This window comes from Chlamydotis macqueenii, chromosome Z, assembly GCF_036417535.1.
Source record: "Chlamydotis macqueenii isolate bChlMac1 chromosome Z, bChlMac1.mat, whole genome shotgun sequence".
Lineage (NCBI taxonomy): Eukaryota > Metazoa > Chordata > Aves > Otidiformes > Otididae > Chlamydotis > Chlamydotis macqueenii.
The window spans coordinates 11,301,606-11,325,853 of NC_141593.1; the positions used below are offsets into that span (position 1 = coordinate 11,301,606).

The 24,248-nt window shown below is 40.8% G+C and overlaps 1 protein-coding gene across 2 annotated transcripts; it reads right to left on the minus strand.

Moving 5' to 3' along the window:
- Positions 1–427: 427 nt before the first annotated feature.
- Positions 428–16,884, minus strand: C1QTNF3 (C1q and TNF related 3). Of its 2 annotated transcripts, none has more exons than XM_010118907.2 (6): positions 16,720–16,884; positions 11,385–11,496; positions 8,652–8,806; positions 4,887–5,016; positions 3,334–3,433; positions 428–1,895 (listed from the first exon to the last, which is right to left on the minus strand). In XM_010118907.2, exons 1-6 carry the CDS (start codon positions 16,801–16,803, stop codon positions 1,736–1,738), a joined length of 741 nt encoding a protein of 246 aa, XP_010117209.1. In that variant the 5' UTR covers positions 16,804–16,884; the 3' UTR covers positions 428–1,735. The 2 variants fall into 2 exon arrangements, with proteins under 2 accessions (XP_010117209.1, XP_010117208.1); XM_010118906.2 differs by having other exon boundaries at positions 16,516–16,884.
- Positions 16,885–24,248: the final 7,364 nt, after the last annotated feature.

The window sequence follows — 24,248 nt, forward strand, 5'->3', positions numbered from 1 at the left end:
ATTCCAAAAGAATGACATTATCTGACTACCTGATGGGTGTGTTTTAGTTTGAAGGCATGCCAGAATTTTACTAAAATGCTTGTTAAAATAACACAGTCTCGGGTTTTGAAAACCTATATGGTGCAAACCTGACCCAAGTTCATAAAGAAACAATAAAACTCATAGGATGACAGTTCATTAAAGCTAATATTTTCAGTGGTTGTTGCATAAAACTAAAAAATCACAAATCATAATAATCAAGTATCAACATGCAGTTTTCATTGTAAGACGTGGTTTACACACACTGGGAAAGTGTACAAGGATATACAAATTCATAGGGCAGTTTTTGATGTGTTTGCTCTGTTGTCATGCTACTGGTATCTGTATCCAGTACAGAAAAATTTCAAATAAATGTTTTCCTAACCCCACCTGCTTGTTATATATTAATGGCAGATAATTTCTGGTTAAATTGTAATGTCTATTAAAATGTAATTTATATTTCATTAGTTTCTGTGTGGAGAGCCAGAATGTGCAGAAGATACATTCAGACTTCAGTATTATCTTAGTATACGTGGTGCTGATTCGGATGAAAAGAAAATAGCAAGACAGGATTTCAGGTACTCACATTTTGAAAAGCCGGTGGCAAATATTAATGCTGAAGAATGGCCCAGTTTACTATGACTAGAACTTCTGAGCCAGCCAGTGTTTGCTTTCACCAGTTAAATATTGAACTGGGTTAGCTGCTGCTTTGCCAGGCTGCAATGTCTTTTCCTGAAATACTGATTCTTGGAAGGCTGGTAGGAAAACTGTATCAACAACTTCACTGTTAAGTAAATATGCAATATTAAAATGTACATTCTTCTAAAAGAGCTCCAAACTCCAGAAAGTATGTGTTTCTCTGTTTGTACTGTTGGCATACCCCAACTTCTCCAGCGTATATGCCTCTGCTTTGATACCTTGCATTCAGTTACATCAGGTGTAAACAATTTGAAGGCTAGGAAGAAACATTACAGTTCCCCTGTCTGATCCCCTTTACACTGCAGGCTAAATTACTTTAGCTTCAAGCTGCTACTAAGACAAGAATTACTACCACTCTTTTTTTAAGAGAGAGTGAGCATAAATATTTACTAAAAATCTATGAAAAATGACACCAAATACATCTTCAGAAGTTTGAGATGGGAATGCAATAAACCTGAATCCTTGACATCTTTATTTTCACATTTTTTTCTTCTATTTGTAAAGTTCATTCTAGTCTAGTAAAAATGTCTTCCTTTAAATCTGGACTCAGCTGAGCCTGCTTATAATCCATTCAGGCCTGTTTCCATGATGCAAACTTAAATGAACGTGTAATAGGAACTGAATAAATGAATAGAAAAACATGAACGGATTGTTTAATTTCTGACATATACTTAACTAAAGTATATTTACAGACAAAATTGACTTTACTGTGAAACTGCTCTCTAAATTAGTTGAACTCCTTTTCCTTTGTTTTTCAGTGGCTTTGGAGAAAAGAGCAATAGCAACATTTAACAATTCAGTAGGTACAACCCAGATGACAATACATTTTCCATGAATCTGTAAGTGTCAACTACCCAATGTATTCAGCTCATCTCTGATACACACATGACAACACATCGCATGAAAACAAGCCTTCCTGGTCTTTCAATGGTGTAATTCTATCCCACAGTCCAGAGAAAAATACCAGTTCCAAAAAAGAAGTTTCCTCAGATAAACATCTGTCGGTTTGTTTCTTTATTTACTTGGTTTCAAAAAGAAGAAACCCGGCAAAGGTGGAGAAGCGTTGATGGTCCCCATGGAGGGCTCCATTTCCCATTCGCAGCCAAACTTCATCTCCCTTGGCAAGTTTTAGCACTGCGCTGTTTCCTGAAGTGTCTGCTTTCCCTTTTGATTCATAGCTAAGGATGAATATTTTAACAAGTCAGCTTTTCGTTTCTCAACAACGATCAAGCCAACAACTTAAAAAAAAAAATCCAAGAAAGCACATTGTTATCCTGAGCAAAACTCCCTTGAAAGGCTTGCCAACATTTTTTCAGCTTTATGAGGAAATTTTGGGGTCTTTCTGCATTTGATCTCCTAGTCAAATTTTGCACCTTAGCCTAATTGCATCATTTTGTTCCTTTCTGAAATTCTGGAAGTTTAACTTACATGGGTTTTTTTCCAGGGCACAGGAACAAATTTATTGTTTAAAATAAAACTCTGCTTATTCATCACAACACTCCAGATTTCCTGTGATACTTTTTTCCTTAGATTCATTCCAGCTAATTTTAAATGCCTCTGGGTCAGGAGTCTCATGTGAGCTGAGTCCCTGTGCAGCTGGCAGACAGACAGCTCGCTCCATCCTGAGGCTTTTCATTGGACCGTGGATACATTCAATGTGGGCTAACCTACTGGCTTTGTGTGAGTGTTGGTTCCCTTTCCTCCACCTATTGCCTTTTCTTACATCAGTGCTTCAGGGGGGGAAAACTGGGCACTTTTTCTTTTGCAAGAAAGATCGATTGGAATGAAGCATTCTTTGGTGGTGCTTCAGGTATGGGCTGTTGAAGAAACCTGGATGGCTTAAATGAACCTGCTGTCACATAAGTGCTTAAAATCCAGTATGATCAATCTAAGCTTTTGTGTCTGTTTTTTCAGACTGAGGAGAGAAGCCTGGTTTTGACATCAGACCCCTGGTTGGCATTAAAGAAATAATGTTTTTTCCCAACACTTTTTTTTTTTTTTTCAGATATCCATCTGATTACCAGCTTCTTGACCTGGTCCTTACAGAAGCTGATAAGCTAGAAGTGGATTCTGTTATTGATTATCCTTCAGCTAACATAAAGAGTTCAGAAACTTTTTATTTGAAGTGTGCTAATGATAACAAAGCCAGTAAATGGAGGACTTTAGCTTCTTACTCATTGGTACTACTGCAGTTTAAATGCTCTCCACCTTTAAAGTAAATTGCTCTCCCCTAATCTTTAATAAGACTGTTACTATTTGCTGAACACTTCATTATGTCCTTTCTCTGACAGGCAAAATGAGGATGAAGATATGTTTTAGCAGAATAACAGAATGTTACCACTGGACTCCAGCCTCAACTTGCTGTGATAATTCCTTTCCCCTGGGCTTTGAGGAGCTTGGGATCAAGGCTGAATTTTAGGTCCAGGATCTATGGCAGGTATGATCCAAATTTGCAAGTTGAGGAGGACAAAATACAATAGTTTTTCTTTGTTGATTATTTTACCCTATAGAAATTCTTCAAAAAATTAATAATTTCATGTTTCTTGAAATGTGAGCAAGCTATCACATCTGTGCAAATATGTCTTTTGCATTAAAATGGGCTGGCCTTTCACTTACCTATATAAACTGAAAACTGTGTTACCATTATGCATCAGGTACACGTACACTTCCTCCACATCTTCATGTTTCATCATATTGAAGGTGAAGAAATACACCCCTGAAAATATTACCAAATACAACATATTTGTATCATAGAGGGAGGTAGTCATGCTACAAACTTGTGCTTCCTGGTTAGAAACAGCAGAGGCCAAAATTACCTTCCAGTTGTCAGTGGGTATTTTGCTTCTGGTTATAGTGTACCAAAATCTGATTCATTTTTATTCTGTATATGGCACGGCTTCAGCCACACCCTGTTCCAGAGAAATTACTATATTTGAACATTGCAGGACCGCTTATCCTTCTCACCAAACGGGAAATTTCCCCGAGGCTCATCTGTGACCCCTCTCTCACCTTTTTTTCCTTACTGTCAGGCTCCTGCCCTCTCCCAAAAGAGCAGCCTCCAGGTCAGCCTTGGTTCCGCCTCAGAGGCTGTCAGTCAGCCAGCATGTCGCCCAGGTCAGGCAGGGCGTGAGAGGTTTTCACAGCATCCACTGCTGCTGACTTGGCCATCCTGAACGATGCAGACATAGCCACCACGTTCTCTTTTTGCACAACACACCGTTACCATCACCTTTCTTCTTTTTAGCTCATTCTGTGTCTGAAAGGTGCCAGCAATGTTGTCAGTGCAACCTTGTTATGTGTCATGAGCTCTACAAGACTCAGGTGGGAAGACAAGCTGCTGGTTCCTGAACAGTAAGCCTGTAGCATTGACCCTGTAATGGGAGCTTGGATTCTACATCAAAGTCATTAAATCACTGTGGGTCAAAGTTTATTGACATCCATATATACATTAACCACAAAAGGAAGCAGCTGTCAGGACACAGGCCCCTAATTGTCACTAAGATGTCCTACAGGAAGCTTGGAGGGCCTGACTTTTATTTAATCTAACATCATTTCCCATAGCAGTGAGTAAATGAATGGCAGGGTGAGAAAAGCCAAGTGAAGGAAGGTGGTTTCAGGCTTTGCTTAAACATGGGTTTGGTTATGGTCCTGCCTGCCCCGTCTCCTGTTCTTCTGGCACCATAGCTACATAAGACGGGGGACTGATGCAGCTGAAAAATAAGTCAAGGAAAACTGTAATGCCTCATTTCCAGCCACACATCTGTTGCTGAAATGGCATGGGGGAAGATGGAGATGAAGAGAGTGACTTCAGGCAAGGGGAGGAGGAGGCAACTGTGAAGCTGCTGCTGCTGCTACATCAAGGCCATGATTATCTCATCACAGTGGCTGAAAGGGTTAAAGGTCCCAAAGCAGATGGTCATGTTCCCTCCTCAGCTGTGCCCCTGCCTCTTCCTCCTGCCTTTGTGCCAGCACTAGTCTCACTGACTGGAAAGACTTCTCTTGGCTTGCTTAGTTTCCCGTTTCATTTTTCCTGAAAGTAGGTAGCAAGAGCTATGCAGAGTCAGCGTCGGTGCATTGTGCAAAGACAGTTAACTAGTTTCTGATCATTATTGACCATGCTTTTCTCTGTAGCTCACAGAATTGCATTATTTTGTTTTGCAAACACTCACCATTCACTGGAGCACCAAATCTCCCAGTCATGACATCAAAAAAATTCCCAACGTTGGTTTCAACACTACTGAAGATGATTCCACTGTTCTGGTTGCTGAAGTGAGTAGCCATGGAAGCCATGAATGCGACCTGCAAAAATGTATTTCTTATTCAGGCAGTCATTCACAAAATGCACATGTGTAAAGGAATCAGCTACAGAATTTTTTCCTGGATTTGCGGTCTGTTTATTTTCCTGACATAGATGTTCTTCTAGGGCCTGCTCCAAGGCCATTAAACTCCAGTAACAAAACTACCATTGAATGAAACTGGAAGAGTACTAGGCTTCTTGCATTCAATTGGACTATTCATGACTGTAAAGGTAAGTGTATGGGCAAGTGTTTGCAGGTCAGGACCTTCGTTTGGGATTTTATTTACTTTTAAGTCTCCCTGGAATGATGCAATAGAAAACTGGTATTGAAACAGATAGTGTTTCTGATAAAAGTTATTTAATTTGTTTTTATATATTCCCCAATGCATTTAGACTGGATATTGCTTTTAAATTAATGTGTGAAATAAATAATGCTTGGTAAAATCCATACACATTAGTGTTTGTTACTAACTACCTTCAGAGATACGTTCAGCGTTTTTATTAGAGGTCCCCTAGAAGTGCAGTTGCTGAAACTCAACAGTCAGTGCTTTTTCTCTCTGACCACTTGCCCTGTACCCGCAGTCACAACAACCGAGGGCAGTGGAGACCAAAAGAAGAAACTAAGAAAATGAAAACTGCTTCAACTTCATGTTACGCTTCTTGCAGTGAGGTGTATTGGCTGTGGAAAATGTTTTGTAGGAAGCAGTGCAAAACCTGACACATTGGAGAATCCAAACTGCCCTCAGCAAGACACAAGCGAAAAACCCTGCCAACTTGCATGGGCAGGAAAGGAGGTTCTGTCTTCTGTGAGTCTGTGATCCCTCATCTGACTGTCAGTAAAGGGGGTACAGGCAGAATTGCTGCACGTGGATGCCAGAAGGTCACCTAGTGACTTCGCATTTTATCTCTGTCTCTTAAGTTTTTAGATGAGAAGTGTTTCATTACAGTTGTTACTGCTCCTCACAAAAATTACATGTTTTTGTGAGACTCCAGCTGTGCTGGTATTAAAAAAAAAAATAAACCCCCCAAAACCCCCCAAAAAACCAAAACCACCCCCAACTTATTTTAATTTCAGATCCAAATGAGAACAAAACCGAAACAGGCAAAATCAAATGCAAGTCTGGATGCAACCATGGAAATCATTAGCCATCTGCTCAGAAATTTGAGGAGCTCCAGATGTGAGCTAAAAGCCTGGGCTGATTTTTCTTATCCCTGCATGGATGCATTTTCTATGACAGCAAATTGTTAACTTCTTGCTTCTCAGCCAGGATCACATCAGAGTTCATCATGTGTTAAAGCAGAACAGCTGCAATGGCAGCCTGAAGGAATTTATCACTTTTTGTCTAGATTCCATTTCACATTCTCTTTGACCCCAAGCTACTTTTCTTGGGCTGAACAGAAGAGTTGAAAAAGATGTCCTTTCTCCCTAGGTCTCATTTTGAAGTAGCACATAACATGGACATGCCAAGTCTTACAAAATAATCCTGTACTTAAACAATATTGGATTGAAAAGTGTTTTCTCTTCTACCTACCCCCACTCTAAAATTCTTAAGCATGATGTTAACAAGAAATAATATCCTATACTATGTAAAGAATTTTTAAACACATCTGTTAAAAACAGTGATGGAATTTTACTTGGAAATAAGTATTGCAATATAAGCTTTTGTTATTCATCCTCTTTCATTATTAATTTTTAAATTAAATTACCACCACTATCTTTATGTAAGGAAAAAATACTGATAGTTGATTAAAAATGCAAAAGGATTTATGTTGCATATAATTAAAACAAATATGTTTCTAAGATATTCACCTATAATGTTAATTCCAGTTAATTCTTTAAGAATACTAAAATAATTTAGCTTTCTTACAAGAGTCCAGTAATTTTGGAAACTATTTTTGTGGTGAATTTTCTGTGTGGTTATCCCATCTCTGTCAACCTAGGGTGGAGAATTCAAACAGACACAATGCCAAGAAATCCAAAGCCATTTTCCCACACTGCACGTCGATTGTACTGGTTTTTTTGCTGTTAATTTTCATGCCTTTTATAAGGATATAAAACATATATGAATGACTGTTATTGGAAACTGTATCTTTCAATTAAAAGGTGTAGATCTGTGAGTAGATCAGAACTTCAGTTCTCCCCATAGTCAGAGTATTTGGAAGAGGAATTTCTTTTTGTGCATGTTTGCTGCATCCCGTTTTGTCCCTTCTGTGGTGAACTTGGTTTAGGGGATATGAATCAGGCCAAGACTAAGACACTTTTACTCAAGTGTGTACATGTGAGTGAGGATGAAAACTCCCTTATAATTTCTGGCGATCTGTATACTCTGGTGTCTCAAGTTCCATTTGTCCAAAAGCAACAGTGACCATCAGATTAAGCTGACTTCCTCTTCCAGATCTCCAGTAGTTGTAATGATAGCTTAGATGCCTCCCTCTGGAGCTGAATTGGACTCCAGTCACTTGCCCACGCAAATGCACCTTGTGCCATCTGAAGTGCTTTAGGATTCCCCCACACGAGGCTGGCTGACCTGTTGCGGGACCTACAGAAGCCCCTTTCCCAGTGGCAGCTGGAGACCAGGAGGAAGACATCTCTAAGGCTTGCCATGCATCTAAATCTTTCCTTTAACACATTAGTTGTGCTACATCATAGAAGTACTCAGGACTTCCTGCTATTGCAGATGAACTGCTCATGATTGCTATGCTGCAGTATACAGCAGTCTTTTAAATATCGGACAACTCTTTTAAATATCGTTTACAACAGCAACCAAGGGTCCTAGTTATCCAACTACCACTTACTTTCAGTTGCCTTGAGAACAGGATTACCCCACACCTCCACCATACTGCAGGTATATGTCTATATTTCTGGTCTATATATGGTATATATTTATACATAAGCTATCTGCCATCTGCCGAATTCCTGGAACCTGAAGAAGCTGTAATCCAAGAGCTATGAGACTATGTCAACACAGTGTTGAGCCCAAATATATCGCATCCCTCAGCAGAGCTTATCAGCTCAGGCTTGAACCCATTTTTAGGTGGCTCATTCATAGGCAGAACCTACATACTCCTCGGCATATTTAAAGTATTGAGACATTTAAAAACACAGATACCTACTGAGGGATATTTTTCAAAACCAGAGGACTTCTGTCTGCACTCAGAGGTTTTGACTCGATACTTTGAGAAGTTGGATACATCTGCTTCTGATAATTTTACAAAGTCTAACTGACCCAAGAAGCATGGGCTTGAGTGACTCCTTTACTCTTTTGATATGTCATAGGAAGCACGGTTATTTATGTGATACAGCTTAATAGAAAAATGATAGTCCCTACTATTCTCCTTTAATGACTCCCATACTGGCTTTCTGCCCTAAAAGGGAACCATACATATTTTTTTCCTGCCCATTTCTCAGCTGAATTCTTACTCTAAAGAAAAATTAAGCCCTAATGTTTGTCTTTTCCAGGAGAATCTGGCAGAGCACATTTGTCAGTCATGACAAGGGCTATATATGTCTCCTACTGTATTAATTTACAAGTGGATTTGCTTCTTAAGTATCTTACAGTAGTTAGGTGCTGTTTTTCAGGAAAGAAAACCGTAACCTGAGATCTTCTGCAGCCAACGCAAACCAGAGATTTTGTACCTGTAGCTCTGGGGGAATCCCAGGGTAACCCTTCTCGCCTTTGGGTCCATGGTGGCCACGCTCTCCTCTTGGTCCCATGTCTCCTTTGTCTCCTTTCTCACCTTTGGCTCCCTCCTGGCCAGTTGCTCCATTATTTCCATTGTTTCCATGATTTCCTTAAAGGAAACAGAGCTTTCTCTTTAACTTAAATAATTTCATATAATGTATTTTAACAAATAACTGTGGCAGGGTCCTTTTCCACCAGTTTGCAACACATGGACTTTTCAGTACCATAAAACCCAGATTGAGCTGTGATGGATAAGAAACAATTGTGTGGTTAAGCTGAAGGTGAAAGTTTTGATGAGCAAGTTTCCAGAAGCACATACGTTGGTGTTTAAGCATTAACCCTCATGCTGTCTTGATGTTGCTGTATAAACTGCCGCTGTCTCAGGTCATTGCATTGTTGGGGAGATGTGCAAGGACAAGACATCAGTGGATATGAGGCTCAAGGAAAGCCAAAGCCACTGTCAGCTGACACATACCAGGTAGCCTGCGTATGCACTATTGCTTTTCCTTTTAGATAAAAACTTATTTCCTGGTAATTTAAGTTAATTATGATAGGATGAGATAATTTTGCTGTCTTTAAAATCTGTATACACAAATGAAGAATGGCTGTAGCCTAAAACTAGCTAAAGGACCCATCTGGGCCAAAAGTGGGAGGATCTGCATTGTCAAGGTGCTGGTTAGCTTGAAGGGGGTGATTGATTGCATGTTCCTAGGTTTAAAGAAAGACAAGAATTTTATAATGAAGCTTTTCTAAGGTGGCTTCTTATAAAAAGGGTCATTATAAAAACATATTCCTGCATCTGCAGTATTACTTACTTCCTGATATTTGCTGAACAAACGTCTATGCGACTGAAAAAATGTTGAAGTTGGCTAGAATCACTGAGCAATTATTATGCTTACCTGAAGCAAAAGCCTGACCTTTCAGTCTCAGGGGTTTAATTAGTGTCATCATTGTTTTCATTCTGCCTGAGTTGAAATTAGATTCTTTGCCACTCTGCCTGTTCTCTGATTAGTCACTCTGGTTACGAATTTACAAGAAGAATGGTGTTGTCTGAGATCAAATCTAATGATTAAGTGATTCTTCAGAGTTTTTGTATTGAGAAAGAAATTACTTCAAACAAGGAAGCTAAATGGTGGAAAAAATCAAGCAAATTTTTTTTTTTGATAGAGAAATCAATAACTTAAAAATAACGAGAATGATCCTTCATGTGAAGCCAGAACTACTTGTCTACCAATTCAGAACAGAAGTCTGCAAGCGATGTTTGATTCAATCAAGGGAAAACCAGCTATTGTTGTTCTCCCTATGGGCACCACAATGATATGAAATGCAGCAGATGAGGAAGACAGAGAAATTCCAGGGTGTAGAAGGTTGCTGTCAGCCGCACGTTTGTGGCATCCTGTGGTGACAAGAAAGTGTGACTGAGACACATCCTCACGTGAGGAAAGGGCAAAGCTGGGACTGGGCTGTGTCCCAGTATGTCCACTGCAGCCTTGGAAGTGTGAGTCTGATACAAAATTGTGTTCCACTTCTAAGAAGCCAGCAGTTTATTAATATGTAATGCAATATTTCTGCACAAGAGACCTTGCTATTAGATTTCTCTTACTTCTGTAGTGGTCAACAGCATTTTATAAAGGGTTGATGCTTGAATATCTTAACACAGGCTAATACCAAATATGCCTGTGACCCTATTTTGCCTAATACTCCAACTATGTCAAAGTAACAATTTATTTCAATATTTTGCCAACTGAAGCAAGTTCTTGAAACACTTAATTCACTGAGATTTACTTTCATAACAGTCAGATTTAACTGTTACTGTAAACTGTGTCTACCAAAAATCACTACGTTAATTTTTTTAATGTATGGTTATCTGTCATGTCTGTAACTGTCAGTACATTTGTGAGTCAGAAGGATTATGGAATTGCATTTTTATTGTGATAACAGAAGACGTAAGCTTTTGAAGATGAGAAAAATCTGCCAGTCAGTGACATGTTCATTTACATTACATGTCTACTCTAGGAAGGGTCATTTTCAAATCCCTGAAGGTAGCTGCTGTAACCAACTTACACCAACATGCAACTGTCTTCTTCCCTTCTCTAGGCTCTTCTTTTTCCATACCTATTATCAGATCATCGTATCCCCTTGTCTTGTGTATCCTGTTCTTCTTTGTGCATTTTTAATGGAAAAAAAAAAGGTACTTTTTATTATGGAAGACAAGAAGAAAGAAGGAAAAGAAGAAATTTCTATGAGAGAATAGAAGCATGTGTGTCTCGTAAAATATTGGCTAGCAGTAAGCTAGATGAAAAAAGCTCCTAAATACAGTACACAATGGCATAGCTGGATATTCAAAGGTGATTGCAACAATCAACTCGGGGAGCCAGTTCTTCCAATTTTAATGAAAGCTTCATGCTGCTTTAAGAAGAGAGACCAACTTGCCCTAGAGACATAATAAGATTACTTTCAGTATGAATTTTTGAAAGCTGAGTTATAATAATGAATGGATTTTCACTGCAAAATACTTCAGAGTCTAATTGAAAATCTGTCTCCTCAGAAATTATAGAAAAACTTTTTCCTGAATCCATCCCCAAATATACTGATGTTTGCAGCATTCTCTGATATTTCATAGAATAGCTTGTAATTTATAGCCTGTAATTGGACTGATGAAAAAATCAATTAAACTTCATCTTTACCTGGCATCCCAGGGGGCCCGGGAGGTCCTGGGGGTCCTTGGTAGAGTCGAACTCCAAAGTCACCACGGCAGCAGGAACTACAGTCTGGATTCTGCGGTCCAGTTTGTGGGGGCTAAGTGCACAAAAATAAGCTTTAAATAGCTCATTCGTGACAGGCATCAATCATTTGCATGTTGGTTACAGGATCTTCGTTATACATTCTTTGTTTATATCTTTGCTAAGTTTTCACAACACTTCTTATCTGAGCTGAAATCTCCCATTCTTGGGTTGTCCCTGAAGATGTTATTTTTGGAAGATTTAAGTGAATAAGCTCTTCAAGAGTTCTAAGAGCTATTTGAATATCAAAAAAAAAAAACCTTGTCCAGTCAAATAATGAGAGTTTTCAAAATAAAATAATACAAAGTAATGGAAGTTAGATTACTATTTCAGTTAGGTTCCTATCTTGCTTTTCACTGAGCCCACATTTCAGTTGACCTTTGTTGGCAAACAAGTATATGTACAAGTGGTAAGAGACAAGGGATTTCATTTGACCTGCAGCAATAAACTATCCTCCACTAAACATACAGGAAACTGTGTTAGACCGCCCAAAGGAGATGTTAAAAAATGTCTGTGCAGTATGTTCCTGTTCATAGCCCCAGACTTGCATATTTACAAGCTACTAAAGTTGGGAGAACCTAAAAAAGTGCCATGAAAAGTGACAAAAATTTGAACTGACCACGACACCTGGTCTTAGGGCCATTTGATTATTTGTAGTTGTGGGTGTGTAACTATGAAAACCTGTTTAAATGCTGAAACAAATATAGCATCATAAGTGCTAATGAGTTTTAATACACAGCTTAAGTACTGTAATAATAGTTTGATAACAATTTTGTCTCCGTGCTTGTCTTCCCATGTTATTGTATTTATACTAACAAAGTCTTATTCAATCCTGGCTGGATTTCATAACTAGGCTCTTGCAATGATTTAGCAGGCACAAATCTTCCAATGGATCAGCTGAGGGTCCAGGGTTTGATTTTATTTCTCTCTTTCTCATTTCTCCCTCTTTCTTTCTTTTCCCCTACAATTCTTTGCTATTATCCTGAGGTGCAAATCTCCATTTCTTAAATCCTGAAGGGGGATAGCTACACCAATCCAACTACTACTTTTCTTTACTCATTCTACTATTTGTCTTCCTTTCCTTTCTGTCCACTCACCTTTATCATCATCAATTTACTTGCCTAATGCAGATCTGTTGGATTAATGGCAGCAAACAAGCCTCTGGTGGGATGAGAGCTGCCAAATGAACATAGAGACATGCTGTATTCCTGCCCTCAAGGTCATCAGCTGGCTTCATCTGAAACACTACAGCTTTCTGTCCATATTTTGAACAATACCAAGTATGCCCCCAGAATTAATTAATTTCAAGAGGCTTGGGAATTTATGTCTATGGATACAGAAAACCCCTTTCATGCTATCAAAATACTGCAGCTCCTTCAGTGGGACAGACACATGCCCTCTCCAGCTGGAACCACTGATGGTGGAGCTACCATGGGAATAAAGGCTGACCTGATAGCTCAACACATATGCTTCATATTCAAACAGTTATGCAAATGTTAAGACTTGGCAGTGGGCAGAGGGTTTCATACTTATGGGGTTTTGCTAAATACTATGCTTTTTGCCTTAATTCTTAATTCTGGATAACGTCTATATTTTATGAGAAAAATGTGTTCTGCCTGCTGGACTGTCTGTTCCTGGAGAACCTGTTTGTGTCTTTCTTGCTATTTTATCTCTCCCAGTTGTTAGGAAGAACATAACTGACAATCACCAGACACACTGGTAAAAGCTTTCCTGGTAGGAGAGAAGAAGTAGCCCTGCTTTCAGCTCATTTTCTGTCCTTGGTGAGGAGCCAAGTACAAGAGGACTGGAATTGTGCAAGCACTTTGCACCACCTGAAATGCTAGTGTTGAGTGTTGCACTGATATTAAAATCTCCAGTTATTTTTTGATAGGGCTTAATATGCATGTTAAATGAGAAGACAAACTATACACTCACCTGCCAAGAGCAAATAAGTCGTATCAGCCTAGAAATATCTAAAGACTTGGAACTGTGGATTACTAGGTAAGGGAAGGCATGAATTGAGCAAACTGGACTGCATGTAAGACTCTCTCTGTGCAAGTAAGATTTGGTTTTTTACCCGATGCACTGAAATCCTGAACGACATTATTAGCTAACCAGCTATGTTATCATGAAATAGATGGTTATAACCAAACGCTATTTGGCATTACCTCTCAAAAAGCTCAGCAGGTTATTACATGTGAAATAAGGCAAGTCCTGCCTGCCTTGTTGTATGAGGACAGTTCCACTGACTTCAAAATAACTACTTATACAAGTCATAAAGTGCTATTGACTTATTATCTGTACTGATCCTTTGACTAGGTGGAAAAAAAATGTTCACAATCAGCTGCCAAGAACAATGAATATTGAGGATACTCTTTTAACCTCTAAAAACAGAGCACTTTGTGAAGAGTACATTTAAAGGAAAAACCTGTTCCTAAAGTAAAATTACACTCAAATGGGACAAAGAGATTAATTACAACCTACTTGCCAAAGGTGTCCTATGCAGCCATTTGCAATAAATTATGTCACACGATAAATCTTTGGCATTGCTCTCAGAACGTGAATATGATTTAGGAGCTTGTGAAATGCATTTGCCACACTGATAGCCTAATACAGAGAGAAAACTGGAAATATTTCTGAGGCTATTTGCTGAATTTCCTATGATTTAGTATGTAGGAGGCAGTTCTAGGCAACAGATGGTCTATAAAATTCCCTTAACTTAAAGCTGTGAATGAATCGTAATTGGAGACCCAGCCCTTTTTCACTTCCTGATTAATATTATGGGTTTCTGTTATATCGTCTAAGATGATGCAGAAGACGAGTAATGTACATCCAAACATTCTTGGCTCCTGTTCTGATTCAAAGTAGCATGTCTCTGTGGGCACTGAGGCCCCTCTAGCAAAGAATTAAACAAATCAAAATTTCCAAAATTCAGGGTGAAACACCAGGCTGAGGGCTACCTGAAGGTTTTCAAAGAGCAGCTTGAAAAGGAAGAATGTGTCTGGCATGGCTCTCCCCAGTCACTAAGAGTTCTAGTGCCTGAGAAATGCACATCGTTTTTAATGTAGGTTACCACCAGTGTGGAAACTGGCCTTGTACCCAGTGCAACAAAGACAAATGCTGTGGTCTCTATTCCACAACAGAGAATGGGGCTGTTAAAACACTTAAGCAAAAGGGTGAAGTTCTCCAGCCAGAGCTAAGATAACCAAGAAAGTAGGGTGAAACAGCTTTCCGATAGCTTAAGGGGAAGAGAGAGGTCTGACATGAATTAAAACATATCCGTGCCACCTTTGTTCCTGCTCTGCCTGGAAATCCCTGGAGTCTGGAGATGGAAAATACCTATTGCGTCAGCCACTCTGTGATGGATTATCCCTGTCATGCATCTGCTAGTGCTCCATTTCTTTTCAGTAAGCCAACAATTGCATCATTTCCCCTACAAAGATTGCTTCTTAGAGAGGGTCTGGCAGGTAAATCACTGCCACCAGCTGTACTCAGATTCGCCGGGCTCAGTTTAATGTCACAGCCTCTTTCCCCAGCAAGCAACTTCAAACATGTTGCATAAACTCTCTGATGAGAGACGCATGCGTGCCAAACACAATGACACTTTCTGTGAGGGAGAGTTTGACCTCTAAAAAATTTGTAATTTTGTCTTAAGTCCTGTATTATCTGAAACTGCGTTGAGTGAAAGGGGAATCTTCTTTAAGTACCAATAATATATGTTCTGTAGTATGCAGCTACACAATTCTCTCTGCAGTAAAGAGGTACACACACGCTAGCTGGCTAATTGAGCTATATACCTGATGGTTTCTGCTGTTTATATACTGCAAGTGCGCTTTAACATACCTACAGTTAAATATCTATTTTGCTGAGTGCACTGGAGGAACATATAACTCCTGTGCAAGAAATATGCAATGCAAAGCACTTAAAAATTTAAACACAGGGAACATAGTGATGTGTTAAACCTATTCCCATCCTTGGAGGTGTTTCAGTTCTTTAAGCCTAGGACAGAATTAAAATCAAATCTCCTCTCTGCTTGTCATGAAGTAGGTTATTATTCAACACTTCTCTGCTTGTTCATGATTTTTTTGGAATGCAAGATATTACAGTCTGATCTGAAAGAGTTTTAAAACATAAATGATAAAAGGTATCATAAATTATATACAGGATTTAAACATTTCTATCAGCAATAGGAACAAAACACTCATGTTCTTGTTTCCAAAAAACATCGATCAACAAAAATTTCATTTGAGTGGAATTTTGTTTTTCCTAGTGCTAGAAAAAGCTTCATCTTCTGTCCTTCAGATTTTTCCTTTTAAATTTGTATTGCAATATTTTATGTATAATCAAATTATGCCATTTTCCCTTTGCTGTGAGCTAATGACTATAATATCTAAAATGCCATGTAAAAGGCATAAAAAGATTCCCAGTTTAAAAAGCAGATACTGTAGATGATTTAGAGTTTCATTCCGAGGCTTTTTTCCACTGAAACTGTCAAGTTGATATATGTTATTAAAACTACTCATTACATTAGTATTGTTATTTTTCAAGCTATTCCTTAGAATAAAATTTATGAACACTCAGAACTTCATTGTGTTTGTCTCAAGCTCAAAATAATATACTTACACCTAATTTTCAAGTAAAGTTATTCTCTACTAATTGAATCTTTACAAATACCTCTATAAGTTATGTAATTTTTCTTCACATCCAAATGACTTAACAGAATCTAAAACTTTAATATATTACATAAGTAATACCTTGAAATCATTAAGAGACTGTATATCAGAATATATGATTGCACAGGATCATAGTTTCAGCAAAACAAAGGGCTGCTGTCTATGTTGAAACCAGTGTCCCCAACCACTGCTGTTTCTACCAGCTCATTAAAAGATCCTGTAAAGCAACCCAGCAGGATACAGACCAATACACAGCATCAATAAAAATAATTTAATAAATATATCACTAATAATCTTAGCAAAAAAAAAATAAAATATCTCATTAGGTTTAAAGATATCTTTAGAAGATTAATTCAGAGTACCTGGACTCTGTCTGAGGTAGTCAGTTCTACATCATCTACCTCTGGTCTCAGGACTTTTTGGTCTGTAGAAGTGCTATTATCAACAGTCCACTCTATAAGTTGACTCCGCTGTTTCAATATTTCCCTGCTTCTGGAACCTTTAAGGCCAGTCTGATGGTGACTTTGCAATACTTTGGCCACTGGTTTATAAGATCTTCTGCTCACCTCCATGTATTCATCTTGACACAGGCAAAATGGAAGAAAAAATAAAGCCAGTAGATGCCAACTGATGAAATCTTTCTCTGCCATGTTATTCAAAATAATTTTTCAGGAGTCCAGCAAATGCCTTGCAGAAGGAGAACCTCTTTGCTGCACCAGGAGTTACGTGGTCCTTTCGGCTTTTCCACTAGTAAGCCTGGCACTGAGACCAGTACCAGGTTTTATACGGTTGCATGCAATAAATAAAACTGAAAATGCCAAAGTGACAGGATCCTTCATCCAAAATCAGTCATGCTCCTTTAAACAAACCAGGCATTATTCACCACTTCACCACCACAAGGAAAATTGATTTGTATGCTGGAAATGGCCGCAGCATTTAACGGACTCCCGTGGTTCCTATTTGGGGGCATTAAAAAATGTAGCACCTTTTCTTTGGCATGTTTTTGTTTAAGTGTGAAAAAATGTGATGGAAATGGAGAACATGTGGCTAATGGTTTACGCTCCTTGATTAGACATGGAAAGGCTGTGAATTCACACTCTAAAATGTCTTTTGGACACAGTCACCTTCCTTATTTGCCAGGAAATTCACACACACAACTGCGTCAGCCCAGTTTGAAAAATCCTTCCAAGAGCAATTAGGAAACAAAAGCATAAGAGGAGCTTTTGCATATGATCCTGACCCAATGGCTGTTTCTGACTATGCTTTTCATTCACTAAAAGAAAAATATTTAATTTCTGTCAGTTGGCCAGCAGTGGAAGGAGACTAGGTAAGCAGCTCTGAAAAACTGGGTTGAATTCAGATTCACAGAGCCCCATTTCTCAGCGTTAGTTCAACATACTCAGTCAGGCAATATTTTTTTCCCTTGAGTTCCCAGTGTTTTGCTAAATGCAACTGCCAAACCAACTTTTATACCTTCGCTGCCAAGTAAATATAAATTTACTGGGGGCTTATTTCAGACTAAAAGAATCAAATTATGTATGTATAATAATATCCTTATTATATTTTTTGAACCACCCACAAGTATCCTCTAGAAAGCCACAACTGCAGAATGCAGTTCTGCAAACGCAGTCACATACATACACACCCACCCTTCCCACGAGCAAGTAGCTCCTTGGCCCGTGAAAAACACTTCACAGTACATGGCTAGAACAAGATTACTGAAGGCATCGGTCCCAGGGAATGATCCCTGGCCCCTCAATGCAATGAACTGGTTCATACTCAACTCGTTGAAGGGTGAACACCCTGATTAGCACTTGGCTGGGGTTCCTCTGTGACCTCTGGAGTGCTCTGTGGCCCTAAATTATCCCACTTTTTTCAATTTTCTTTTTCTTCCTGTGCAGTTGCCTGATGAAATGTGAGGGTTGTGGTGTGGGGTGCTACAGTGGATGTGTTTAGAGCACGAGGCTGAGGTTGCATGTCCAAAGATGGGATGTAAGGGAACTAGGATCACCAGGGGCCTGTTGGGATGGTGATGAAGGTTTCATCCATCCAGAAGGTAGTCTCTGAAGCTAATGATCCAGAAATATCAGCCAGGCTTAATTTTGAGGAGGGAAACAGTGCACACCAAAAGACATATTGGGAACAAACCAGGAGGTGATCAACCAGAATGCCAAAACCCACCAGTGAAATGAGGTGTGAAGTTATTTGATAATGTAAAAAGCCTTAAGCATACCAGCATGCTACGGCAGCAAAGCATAACACCACAGGCGCTGCTAAACAAGGGAAATGAGTTACATCTGCTAAAATGCCCCAGCTTCATTGATTGCAGCTGCAAGAGGCAGACATTACATGTCTTCACTCCCTGGCATATTACTGAGTTGAGGATGAGGTATGGAGAGTTAAAAGAAACAAAGCCTAGTATTAATCCTTGTGAAATCAGAGGTAACTCTCTTTTTGATCCTAATGGGGAGAATAAGACTCAAGGAGCAATGAATTTGAAAGGGGCTGTGAAGGCAGTTCATTCAGATCCTTGCAGATGATAAAATCACAGAATGGTTTGGGTTGGAAGGGACCTTAAAGATCATCTCATTCCAACCCCCTTGCCCTGGGCAGGGACACCTTCCACTAGACCAGGTCACTCAAAGCCCCATCCAACCTGGCCTTGAATGTTTCCAGGGATAGGGCATCCACAACTTCTCTGGCCAACCTGTTCCAGGGCCTCACCACCCTTATAGTGAAGAATTTCTTCCTTGTGTCCAATCTAAGGAATCCTTATGTCTATCTAAGATGCTGGAAGCGATGCACAATTGAAAGTTGCTAAATGATGGTGAGAAATTGCTTTCTGTTTTCTGTTCAGCTCCTTTCTGTGGGAGACAGCAGGGCAAGTCGTGTCACAGGACGAGGCACTGGCTGGAGATGCGGTGGAGAAGGATGAGCAATGCTCACTTGGGGTGTTTGCTGGTGGCACAAGCGCAAAAGTTGTTAGCCTTGGCCTGTACCCAGCCACTTCCCTCAGTAACGTCCTATTTAACAGCCCACAGAGAAGAGTGTGCGGCTGCACCAGGCACCCAGAAAGGCAGTGCCAGCCCCCATGGTCATGCAGGGTCCAGACTAAGCCATCGCAGGGGCATTGCTTGGGACTCTTTGGATTGAAAGCACCCAAGGGCAAGTCTTCCCTTTTTCTCCTTCTCCACCAGCCAAACATGGCATAAGAGCAGAGACCTCAGCTACTGTGGGCTCAGTGTCTTCACCCTGAGGAAAAACATGATCCGCTGCCTGCATCACCCCAGTTATCTCAGCGACAGCCCCAGGAACAGGGGCAGCTCCTGGTTGTGTCAGCCCACAGGCTTGCCAGATAGAGCTGTGTCTCCTTGCTTTGAGCTTTTGTTGTATTTATCTCCCTTGTTTTGAAGCAGTAATGGCAGGAAACTTAACTCGATTTTGATGAAATCTTGGATTCTCAAGCCAGATGTTCAGGTTCATTGAATAACACTTCACAGATTACTTCTTGAGCCTTGCTTCAGTTTATAAATATTAATTAACTAAATAGCCTTGCAGAAGAGGCTCATTAGCCTATGTTTCAGGGGGGTTGGACTACTGAAAATCCTGATTTAAAAAAAAAAATGGAAGTATTCCGTTATTTCACTAGGCAACAACAGAGGGAAAGGAATTTACTGGAGAGTGAAGGAAGACTTCTGAAAACACAGTTCCAGATTTTGGAAGGTGCTGCCACCAAAATGGGGTTTCTTTTTCAAGAAGAGAGGATTTTCTTGGTAAGAAGAGAGTTTTAAAACCCTGGACTCTGTAAAATTGGGAATGACTCAGAGACAAACATTAATTTATCTTGGCACTTAATAATTTGATTCAGCAAGTGCTGGGACAGCACTGATGTTTTCAGCTGCCATTAGGGCTTTCATGGCTTTCCAAACTCCATTCCAGGAGCTTCCTGTGGCAAATATTTCCAACATGACTAATGAACATCCGCAGCACCCATGTCCCAAAAGGAGGAGAAATAAAACCAAAGAGATTAGGGCTTCAAAGCCCACGTCTATCATTTCATGCAAAAGCTGAAACAAGCTCGGCAGCTATGAGAAAGAAGAAAGATTCCCTTCCTCACTTTCTAATAGACTCCACCTGGTCCCTACCCATCACTGCTCTGGTGGTTTGATGCTATTCACACACTTTTTGGTCCAAATTAATGATACAGTTTAGACTTTGCTCTTTTATTTCCAATCTTTTGTACAGAATCCCATCTGCAGAAATCTTTGCTGCCCATCATTCTCCTCTGTGCTTTCAGCAGGGAATAGCTGGCCCACAAAATCATCATTTACAGGCAGAAATTTTGGACTCAGAAGTAAAAAGCAATGGAGGAACTGATTCTGATTCTCCATTTTTCATTCCCAAATGGTCAAATACACTTATCCAAATGTGTGAACTGAATCTAAAATAATAGAACATCAAAATAGTAGTACTTTGAATTAACTTTTTACTGGAATAAGATGCTGAAAATGCTTCATGGTGAGAAGAATGGATCCTACTGATGTGGAGATGAGAGAAGTACTGACCTAAAAGGTTTGGGTTTGCTTTTAGCTGCAGGGCCAGTGTGCGTTGCTGGAGTGCTGACAGAGAATAAAATCTGACCTCCTCCCTACCTCTTGGCTGTGTTTGCGCACCCGTGCAGCATTTGCCAGCTGAGCTGGAGCACAGCTGTAATTACTTCTCCCCTGACGGCCTCTGGCAGCAGGATATGGCTCTGCCTGGTAATCAACAGTTTAAGATGAAGCAAAGCACATGGATCTGTTTATGTCAGATAATGAGATATCAGCTAAAATGCAATAATTGCTGTGTAAAAGCTGCTTCCCACCTTCTCTGCAAGCAAAAACCCATCTCTGTGAGAAAGGGGACCCTTATTACTATGTTATTCATATTGACATTGGGAAAGTTTGTTATTAGTGAGGTTATTAAGTAAAACTGCAGGCCACTGTTTCAAGAGGCAACAAACCAAAATGATTAAAATAAAAAAAAAAAAAAAAAAAAAGCCTGCTGTGACCCAGGAAGGCTTGTATTTGTAATAAAACATTTGCAGTTCCTTCCCTTAGAAATAATCCTGTTTGCAGCGATAACTCCTCCGTACCGGACACAGAGATAATCTGCACCTGCTGTTTCACAAGCACATGGAGAGAGCTAGGCCACGGCTGAAGGGATGAAGGCCACCTACCACCGTGCCACCATGGCATACCAACCACCACTAAATCATGGCCAGCAGGTCAAATAAGGTGGTTCTGCCCCTCTACTCTGCTCTTGTATCGTCCCTACCTACAGTACTCCGTCCAGCTCTGGAGTCTCGAAAATAAGAAGGATGTGGACCTGTTGGAGAGAGTCCAGAGAAGTTCCACAAAGATGATTAGAGGGCTGGAGCACCTCTCCTGTGAGGACAGGCTGAGAGAGCTGGGGCTGTTCAGCCTGGAGAAGAGAAGGCTCCAGGGAGACCTTACAGTGGTCTTCCAGTACCTCAAGGGGGACTACAGGAAAGATGGAGAGACAGTGTTCAGTAGGGCCTGTTGTGATAGGACAAGGGGTAATGGTTTTAAAATAGAGGGTGGTAGGTTTAGATTAGATATTAGGAAAAAAATTTTCACAATGAGGGTTGTAGAGCACTGGAACAGGTTGCCCAGAGAGGTAGTGGATGCCCCATCCCTGGAAGTGTTCAAGGCCAGGCTGGATGAGGCTCTGAGCAACCTGATCTAGTGGGGGATGTCCCTGCTCCTTGCAGGAGGTTTGGACTAGATAACCGTTGAAGGTCCCTTCCAACCCTAACCATTCTATGATTCTATGAAACTCCTGTCCTACTACAGCTCTCTGGGCTCATTACTGCCCGGGTACAGTCCCAGCCCAGCTCTTGTTGGGCTGCCTGCTCCATCAATCTGGCTGGCACTTCCACCACTCCTGCAGCAATGCAGGGACAAAGCCTCCTCTCTCCAGCGCCAATGCAAAATGCCTGGCACTGTGCTGCCCTTTGACTCGCTGCCACAACGGCCACAGACAGACCCCTCAGACCTGAGCATGGTTTTGAAGGCTTTTCCCAGCTCCGTGCTGACCACTGTGAACCCATGGGAACAACTGAGGTATTTTCATTGAAGGCTTCTGTGATCTGCTCCTTGTTTCTGTGGGAGTTTTGCTCGGTAACGGCGATTCAGGCAAAACCCATCACCCTCCTCCCCAAAGGAGCCTCCAGAGCTGGGCCACCAAGGGGAACGCAGATCCATGGGGCTTTCCAAGTGTTGTGCACCCTGGAAGGGCCTACAGTCACAGTCTGTGCAATGTCTTCTCAGAGTTAACCTTTTTCTTCTCCTGCAACCCGCTGCTGCTGAGCTCTGCGGATGGTGACGGTGCAGTTGGCGCTTTGGGCAGTTTGTTTCGTGACACCCAAGCTGCGTGTCATTTTCAATTACACCAGTTCCTGGAGGCACGCAGCAGGTGTGTGTTTTGTAGGTATTTTCCTCCCCGGTTATAGGAAGCTATTGCTAGCTGTCAGAGCAGGAGCGTGGGGCAGATCCAGCTCTATTACATGGCTTCTGCCCTCACCTGAAACAGATCAGTCTCCAGACCGGTCTGGATCCTCCCTAACTTTGAGTTTTCCATCAATCAGGAAATTCTCTTGCCTTGCTTGACACTGGCGTTTTCTTTGCAATATAATACAAGATCTGGGGCTGAGGTCCTGGCCCTCCACCGCCCGTTGGGTCCCCACAGTTTGCCTGGAAGGTACCCTGGGGTGATGTGCTCCAGCAGCCCTGGACTGCTGCTGCTACCTCCACCTTCCACTTTTTACAGTCTAAAAACCACCTTTCCCACCCTTCTCACACCTTAACTAAAGGATCCCCTAAACAAAAGGATCAGCAATGGGCAGAAACTTGGGCCTGAGCTCCCGGCTACCAGCAGAGCCACAGTCCGGGTGATCCTCCAAAACACACCACAGCCTCCACCAGCTCATCTGCACAAACCCTCGCTCCAAAATACACAGACCCCCTCATTCTGTCAGTGCCATTTTCAAGGGTCCGTGACAAACTGCCTGGATCAGACTGTCGACAGTCCCAGACGGGATGGCCAGGTGGTTTATCCAAGTCTCTTTCAAACTTGCAGAAAGAGATTTCACAGTCATGATAGGGCTCCGGTGGTGGAACAAATAATGCAGCATGATAAGCTTTTTCCAGTCTGCAATGCATCAATTATCCATCTCTAATTGAAGAGCCAGAGCACAGTAACTTCCAAGAAAGCAGGGTGGGGAGAGAACAGACATGATGCCAAAAAATAGTCGTGGTCAACATTTTTGTCAGGGATGGATATCCTGGTTTGGATTAAACAAGATCTAACCTGAATCTTTGGCTTCAACTTAATTCACCTTTTTTTTCCCCTCAAGTTTCAAAATGTTTAAATTTATTACTTGAAATGTGCTCTTCTCTGCAATTCTCTGTCCTGGCCAGGACCGAAAGTGTAACGGCTAAAATACCACAGAAATAACTGCTCATTATTTTAACCACCCAACAAGCAATAAAGAACACCTTGTGAGAAACTCTGATCTGACTGCATCCCCAGCTCAGGTTTTGCATGTGCAGGAGATGTGGGTAGTTCAGATTTTGGGTGTGCTGGTTTTGGGTGGGAAGCTGAGACAGTTTCAGGCCCACTGATACTCAGAACTGTTCTTCTGCGCTGCACAATGAAAGGCATGAAGACAAAATGCTCAGTGTCCTCTCATATCCAGGAGAGGTCAAGAATAAATTGTAAAACATATGTCTGGGGACTGTAAGTAGAATTGCAGAATTTATGTGACCTGATGTCTCATAAATCATTTTTAAGGGCCCAGATTTAAGAGGGTTTCTCAGATTCCCAAGATGTATCAAAGATGTTATGTCTTCAGGAAAGTGTGCCATCAAGTGAAAAACAGGGCTTATATAAATGGTCAAACTCTTCCAGGAGCTCTCCCCACCCTACTTCAGCTCTGGATGAAAATGAACAATGACTGATCCACAATCTATTAACCCAGCAAGATCTGGTTACTGAGATAGTTCTTGACTGTTCATATCAGATTATTAAAGCC

Excerpts from the sequence above, each read along its gene's own strand:
- C1QTNF3 (XM_010118906.2), bottom strand. The coding sequence starts at position 16,803 with ATGGCAGAGAAAGATTTCATCAGTTGGCATCTACTGGCTTTATTTTTT. Across the intron at positions 8,807-11,384 it reads CGGGCCCCCTGGGATGCCAG|GAAATCATGGAAACAATGGA; the intron begins GTAAAGATGAAG and ends GTTTCCTTTAAG. Across the intron at positions 3,434-4,886 it reads ATTTGGTGCTCCAGTGAATG|GGGTGTATTTCTTCACCTTC; the intron begins GTGAGTGTTTGC and ends TAATATTTTCAG.